The sequence below is a fragment of the Nestor notabilis genome, unplaced genomic scaffold, assembly GCF_000696875.1.
Source record: "Nestor notabilis isolate BGI_N333 unplaced genomic scaffold, ASM69687v1 scaffold17704, whole genome shotgun sequence".
Taxonomy (NCBI): domain Eukaryota; kingdom Metazoa; phylum Chordata; class Aves; order Psittaciformes; family Psittacidae; genus Nestor; species Nestor notabilis.
The window spans coordinates 283-8,124 of NW_009927070.1; the positions used below are offsets into that span (position 1 = coordinate 283).

The following is a 7,842-nucleotide window of genomic DNA, read 5'->3' on the forward strand; positions in this document are numbered from 1 at the left end:
CCTTTTAGTAGCATTAATGCTGGGAGTTCAGTTCTGTAACGCAAGTGAGTTGCTCTGTGGAGGAGATTCGGTGTGGACGTGGAATCAGCCCAGTTTGTGTGGGTAGACAATCAACTCAGACACTCACTCCCCAGAAGCCTGGGACATCTCTTGCATTGTGTCACTGTATGATGAAGAGTAACAGGCTTTTCTTTTTGTAGGATGGATACTCTGAGCTGTCGGCTTATGAGAGGAAAAGGCTGAAGAACATCACAGAAAATGCCAAGTTCTTCGCTGCTTTGAAGCTGCACAAGGTTTGTACAGATTCCAAGCAGCATCTAAACGTGCTCTCCAAGTGTGATGATGGGACTGTCATCCCTCTTGCCGTGAAGCCCTTCCCTCGCAGTGGTGATGTGTGAGGAGAGCCACGGAAACATCCTGAGACATCAGGCCTGTCCTGACTGGGTAGAACAAGAGGGTTGTGCTGCTGGTTTGCTTTGCTCAGGAGGGGAGGTGAAACTCACAACAAGTGGAGAATGCAGCACGCTGCTCATGTGGTATTTGTACCAGCCACAGTGCCTGTGGTCACAGAGCTGTGGAGCCCCTGTGTCCAGCCTGCCCCCAGGGATGGGGCAGCCACAGCTTCTCTGGGCACCCTGTGCCAGTGCCTCAGCACCCTCACAGGGAAGAGCTTCTGCCTCAGAGCTCATCTCAGTCTCCCCTCTGGCAGGTTCAAGCCATTGCCCTTGTCCTGTCCCTCCATCCCTTGTCCAAAGCCCCTCTCCAGGTTTCCTGGAGCCCCTTTAGGCCCTGGAGCTGCTCTAAGGTGTCCCCTTGAGGAGCCTTCTCTTCTCCAGCTGCCCCAGCCCAGCTCTCTCAGCCTGGCTCCAGAGCAGAGCTGCTCCAGCCCTCGCAGCAGCTCCGGGGCCTCCTCTGGACATGTTCTGCAGCAGGACGGTGGTTTTGCAGCCAGTGCAGAGTTGGATTGTATTTTATACAGGCTCATCTGTTATGCTTGTTAAAATCTTTCTTTTTTTTTCTCTTGAAGTCAGCTGCAAGACTTCAACAGATGGCAAATAAGAGACAGTCTCACACCACCAAAAGGTAAAATAACTGTTTATGAGATTTGTATCCCTGTTCCTTCATTGTGTGTTAGCTGCTTCAGCACTTCCATCTGCACGTACCTGATGCTGCAAAGAGAGAGAGCTGGTGAGGAGCCTCTCACTAAAGCTAAATCAGAATAACTAATGATCTTAAGCTGTCTGAGTTGATGAGCAGCAGCTGCTGTGGGTAGTGCCTCTCCTCAGCTCTCCTTCGGGGAGAAAATGACACTATCTTTTTGTCAAATTGCAGAATTTGGTTTATTTGTGAAGGATGGGGAAAGGTGTGGGAAAGAAAGAGAGGGGAGGAACTAGATGCAAGGGATGGGGTAACCGGCTGCTGTCAAAGGAAGGGCATTTGGCAGGGCCAAAGCAGTGCCAGGCAAAGCAAGACAATGAGCTTACATCCAAATAAAGAATAAGATACATGATGGAAGAAAGTGGGAAAAGATGACTGGGTCAGTGAGTGGGTTGAGTTATAAATGAGGAGGGCTGGGAATAGGAGTGACCGTGGCTGGATGTATTACAAGTGAGATAAAGCAGCAGCACATCTGTGTGCATTGCAAAGTGCTCGTTTGCTGCTGTCACTGAGGCAGAAGCAGTCGCAGCCCCCCTGCAGTGAATCAGAACGGGGCAGGTTGGGCTGAGCCAGGGTGTTGGAGCTTCACATTGGAACCTGCTCCAGAGCCTCGTACTTAACACAGAGCATTTATTTAACTGTGTGATTTTGGAATGTTCTCATTATCCTAGAGTGAAGCCTAAGAAGGCAGAAGATGAAACAGTGCGGCGAAGATCCATGCGCTTACAGAGAATTGATCCGTCAGGAATTCCATTGGCAGAGATGCCTGCCCAGCCTGAAGCAGAGGAATATGTAAAATGGGTAAGGGTTGGAGGAGACGTGTGTGCACACAGCAGCTTTATGAAAACAGTGCTGATGAAGCTGACTGTTAATCCTTGTCGTTGCTGAGCTTGTTGTAAGCACCACTGGGCAATGGGAAGGTGCGTTATGCGGTGGCAATCATCAAAGGTCAATTCTTTCCCCCTCAGGCATCCTGAATAGCAGGATTCGGTGTCCTCTCTGGAAGTCAGTCACAATGCTGATGAAATAGGGCAGGTTTGGGTGGCGTCAGGGTCCAACTGGATAAAAACCCGGTGTTGGAAGTACTTTCTTTGTGCTGCAGTGGGTCAGTTGGGTTATGATATAAAGATAGAAAGATGATTACTATAAAAAAGAACGAAAGGACAGATGGGAAAAAGGATAGGATTTAAGCAAGAATTTGGAGTGCAGGGAGAGAGAGAGTCACCACCATGGATCCAGTGGTGTCCCCAGGGTCCGTAGTCATTGCTTTAGTGGTGGGTGTCCCAAAGGGTCCAGCTGAATCTGTCATACGGTTCTTGGAGACCAGCCTTGCTGGGGTATGGAAAGGAGAGGAAACCTCCAGGGCAGCTGATTCTCTTTGCTGTTGTGTTCAGTGAAGTTCTTATTTTTTTAGTAAGATTGTGATACAAACTTCTTTATGTTTATTTCTTGTACTACCATAGATGTGTTCTCAGAGTGTCTGGTGTGTGGAAAATAGTAATTCCCCCTGTTCTGGTTTTGAGTGATGAAAATTGCTGATGTCATTCCAGCCTCAGGTGCCAGCCGGACCTTTGCCAATGATTCCAGAAGATCAGGTGGAGAACAGCAAATTGACAGATGACCTGTTGGCTACATGGATGAGGATAAGTGAGGTACTATTAGTTATAGTGAGTTAATTTTGGATAATGTAATGAAGCTTGGGCTCTAATTCTCATATTTCCTTTCTACCTGTAGGTGAAAGATCATGGTACTGAAAAGCTCACAAGTGACATGAAAAGGTAACCTGAGGACAGCAGCTAAAGCTGAGTATTGCCTTGTTCTTCTTTCTCCTCTTGAGTAGCTGTTTCTGTGATGTTGTCTAGATACCAGGACAGCCTGAACAGCATGATGCTTGGTGAAGACAGCATTAAAAAGGTGGTGAAACACCGAGTGTGTTCCATGGCTATCCATCCTTCGGAAAGCATCATTTTGGTGGCAGCTGGAGACAAGTGTGGGCAGATCGGTCTCTGGAATGTGGTGAGTTGCTTGTGTGTTCTTTACATGCCAGAGCTGTTTGCTGCGGGATGGGTGCGGACGGGGCATAGCCTGGAGCGTCCTTTTGGCAGGCTTATGGTTCCCCATTCCTATGGATAACACCAAAATCTCCCCTCTGCCAGTTTAAAGCCATTCCCCCTTGTCCTGTCACTACATCCCCACAACACACTGCACGTGTCCCCGCACATCGGGCACCCTGCTGCCTCCTCCACTGCTGTTACCTGGAGCAGATTGGAGAACCTTTGGGGAACAGAGGCTTTACTTTGGAAGCTGCAGTAACGAATAGAAATAGCACCGTGATTATCAGCCTTGTCCGCTGGATCTCACTGTGTTTCAGAGCTGCGGGGCTGAAGAAGGAGCACATGTCTTCACGGCACACAATCACCTAGTCAGCTGCATGCATTTTTCTCCATTCAATCCCGCTCACTTGCTGTCTCTGAGCAATGAAAGCCTGCGATGTGGTGATGTTACTAGAGCTGTCTTTGATGAGGTGAGTGCTCCCTTGGCCATGCTGTGGCTCCTTGGAAACCTGGTATGTTCTGCTGTGAAGTTTTAGTCTCGTCACACCTGAGTTGTTGGTTGTTGGTTGTTTTGTTAATGAGGAAGTTCAGGATTCCATTTCCACAAGGACACGTGCAGTAACCCTTAATTAATGTCATAAAAATACAGAGATGCTTCCTGCTCAATAAAACCTAGTCACAGCTCGGGTACTCCCAGTTTCCTTCCTGCAGAGACAGTCCAAGTACTGAATCTAATTTCCTATCTCTACTTAGGCAACGTGTGCCTCTTTCTGAAGCATTACCTTTTAATGATGACAAACGAGAGCGAGTTAAAGACCTAAATCTTACACACAGAAAAAGCAAATCCAGCCCAAATAAACATTGTAAAACAACAGAAAGCATGAGCTGACTTCTCAGCCTTCAGGAGAGTAAACGGCTGTGCCTGTCTCTGGTGAGGCAGGCAGCTGAACTGGCTTTGCGAGGCTCTGTTGGCTTGTTTCTGACAGATGCAGCTGCACTGATCACCTCTCCAACACTGGGAAATACAACAGGCTCCAGCAGTTTAAAGCTTTTCCCTCTGTCCTTTACAGGCACTGTAATTTTGGGGCTGCAGGCAGGCCTACTGCTTGGGAATAATCTGCAGTTAGTTGCTCAGGAGGGTGCAGGGGGCTTACTCTTTGAGACAGAGGCTTAAAGAATGTGCCTCTAGAGGTTAAGGGCAGAGAAATGCTGTTCTCCAGCTCCGTTTACCTTTGCTTAAAGAGGTGCTGGTGCCCTGTGAGTTCTAGCAGAGAATTTGGAGCGCGTTGTTGCCGGTTGGGTTTGGGTAGTTAATTATCTGCTCTGTGGGAAACACACCAGTTTTACAGGGAGGTTACCCACGTGCATAGCTAAGTCTGGGGCTATCAAATTAGGTGGTCTTCATTAGTGGTTTTAAGTATATTAAAAAAGGAAAGCATGACATCTACAGCCCATAGCGTGGTTTGGGTATTAGGGATAACTCTGTGTATTTTGTTGAATGGTTTTGGTTAGATTTGGCCTTTCCTGTGCTCAGATCTGCAGAAGTGAAGACGATGAAGTCACCCTGTCTTCCTTTGACTTTCTGGATAATAACGCCTCCACTGCAGTAGTAGGATACTGGGATGGCAACGTCTCTGTTGTGGACAGGCGGACCCCTGGGACGTCTCCAGAGCTCTCTGCAGACATTGGCTTCAAAAGAACAAGGACAGTCCACGTTCACCCCGTGAATAAGCAGTATTTCATTGCTGCTGGCTCCATGTATGTAGCTCCAAAGGAGCCATGATTATGCTGTGCTTTCAGTGCTCTATCTGCTTTGGTGTCTGAAGTGTGGTGTGTGTGGACGGCAGGAACAGCAGATGAAGAGGCAGCCAATTTGTCAGCCTTTACTCTTGAACTTTTAGAAAACAAGTTTTTAGTTGCCAGCAGGATTTAAAAGTGGGATTCACTTTGACTTCCTTTTGGTAATGGGTACAAAGTGGTGCTTTGAATCACTGTGGGGTTTGTCAGATCATGGTGCTGAGGGATTTTAATGAGCTGCTGGTTTGGGCTGGCTTTGGTGCTCTCAAGCCCTTTGCAGGCACTGCCTGTTTGAGTGGAGCTGCGGAAGCACAGCTCCACACAGAGCTCAGGAAAGCTGCGGGGTCTGCAGCGGGTTGGGGTAAATGGAGGCTGAGGACAATTGGGCTGTGCCCTGCTGAAGTGCTGTCTGTGATCTGCTGCAGGGATGTTTGTATTTATGACATTCGGTACCTGAAGGCAAACCAGAGCAAGCCCGTGAGCAGCCTGAGAGGACACACCAAGAGTGTCGCTTCTGCCTATTTCTCCCCTGTCACTGGGAGCAGGGTGGTGACGGTGTGTGCCGACAACAAGCTGAGGTGAGCGGAGCATGAAGGAGTAACCTCTATGCAATATGGCAGCTGGTGCTTTATTACTGTTATCTCCTACCTGCATTACCCATCATGGAGAGCTCTCTGTCTGTATCACTCCTTTAAAAAGTGGTACTTACTTGCACTGCCATTTAAATGTTAGTTTTATTTTTTTCCCTAATTCTCATTTTCCTGACGAATACTCGCAGTGAACAGTCCAAAGAGCCTTTAACAAACCAACTGAACCCCGAAACCAACCAACCAAACCCCAGCCAAACCCCAGCTCATCAGCACAAATACACAATGCTTAGAAACTGGGGGGTTTTTTAACTGCTGGTACTTAAAATGATGGTCCTGTCAGCTCTTTTGTAACTAGTCTGCCAGTGGATGACTTAAAGTGCTGTGGGTTGTGTTGTATTAGGGATCTGGGTTTTTTTTTCTGCTATGTGGTTTTGTGACCATAATTGAGTCAGTCTGTTCCTATACACACCTGATCGCATGTATATTCTGTCTGAAATTGGATTTTCTTTCTCCCCTTCCCCTAACACAGGAAAGAGTTCTTCTGTGTGAGTTCTGTCCCGCTGCTATTTTCTCTCCTGTGATGTATTTACTAGATTTGTTCTCCATAGTAAGCTTGGCTATGAAAATTGTAAATCCCTGCTGCTAACAGGGCAGGTGTCAGAGCACCAACTGGGTAAGAGTAAACCAGAATATTTGTGGAGAGAACGGATAGAGGTTCATTTGTTCACTGCCTGTTAGTGCACTGACTGAAAGGATGGAGGAGCCTGTTTGTCCTACAAGCTGTTCCTGTCCTGCTCCTGTAACAGCTTTCAGAAAGGATGACCTTCCACTCAAGCTAAAAGCTCATCCAATTTAAAGAAGCAAATTTACTCATTTCAGTTGGAATATTGGTGCTTACATTTGAGTGGATGCTGTTCATAACTGTATTCCAGAACCCTGTGAGGTCTGGCCATGCTGGTCTGTGCTCTATGAGGCCAGGGCTGCCTTTTTAATCTGCACATTTTATTACCACACTGTTCTATGTTACAGGGTCTATGACACCACTTCTTTGTCACCCACGGTCACGGCTCTCAGCACTGTCAGGTAAGCTGCAGGCTGTTGTGTGCCCAAAGACCACGGGGTCAGTGGCAGGAGGGGACATGAGAGCAGACAAGTGCCCACACTGTTGTGTGACTGTTGAAATGTGCTTCTTTTCAGAACGCTTTCTCTTTGTGCATTTGTTTTAATATCAGAGGTTACTTCTTAATGGCATGGTTTGGGGTGGAGGCTCAAGGCTTGTGAAGCACTTTGTACTCCCGGAGGGTGAGTTCGGGCTGTGCACAAGGGGTGAACCAGCCCTTTGTGCAAGCAGGAGGTTGGCAGGGCTGGTTTGCCAAGGAACCGTTCGTAGTCTGTGGTTTATCAACACGCTTGATGCACATTTGGCCTATTTTTACTAAAATACAGAGCCATGAAGCAGAACTACTTAAACTGATAATCCCGTACGCTGGGGTGCCCTCAGCTTTATCTTCTTGCTCCACCATGTTTCTTTGTCCTGTCCCACCCATCACAGGGTGGTCATCACCAAAGGGACCAGAACAGCACGACCAGGGTTGAAGTGCTGATAGTTCAGGAGGTGGGAAGATGGGTTGAAGCAAGTGTGACATAAATGATGATACTTTCCAGTGCTGGATTCAATAAGAGGGACGTTTCTCTCTCTCTTTTTCTCCCTGGTTCTTTCTCTGAAGCCACAACAACCAAACGGGCCGCTGGCTGACCAGGTTCAGAGCAGTATGGGACCCCAAGCAGGAGCACTGCTTCGTGGTGGGCAGCATGGCACGGCCGAGGCAAATCGAAGTCTTCCAAGATACTGGAAAACTCTTGCACTCGTTTTTTAACCTCGACTGGCTTGGGTCCATCTGCTCCATCAACATCGTTCACCCCAGTAGGAACATCCTGGTGGGTGGCAACTCCAGTGGGCGCCTTCACGTGTTCAAAGAGTAGGAGCGTGCCTCAGGTGTTTGTATTGTCCTTTCTGCATTCCCTTGGTTTAAGCCCCATTCCGCTGCTCCCAAACCCTCAGGATTTTTCTCAGGACAAAAATGTATTTTAAAAGCTTTAAAATAAATTTTCTCAACTACTTTTGCCTTCTCTTCTGTAACTAGAAAACAAACTCAAGCAGTTGTGCTGTGGCCTCAGTTTGTACCAAAATGGGTGGGTTTTTTCCCCAATTTTTCACAAATGGAAACCGTGGATCAGTAATA

The 7,842-nt window shown here is 47.7% G+C and overlaps 1 protein-coding gene across 1 annotated transcript; it reads left to right on the top strand.

Annotated features, from left to right (window-relative positions):
• Positions 1–200: 200 nt before the first annotated feature.
• On the top strand, positions 201–7,582 carry WDR76 (WD repeat domain 76; the record flags this gene model as incomplete). Its single annotated transcript, XM_010013895.1, has 11 exons — positions 201–293; positions 1,028–1,083; positions 1,830–1,959; positions 2,709–2,810; positions 2,893–2,936; positions 3,021–3,174; positions 3,530–3,682; positions 4,747–4,970; positions 5,435–5,587; positions 6,629–6,682; positions 7,327–7,582. Coding segments are annotated over 11 exons (1,419 nt in total), but the record flags the coding sequence as incomplete, so codon positions are not given.
• Between the last annotated feature and the right edge of the window lie 260 nt (positions 7,583–7,842).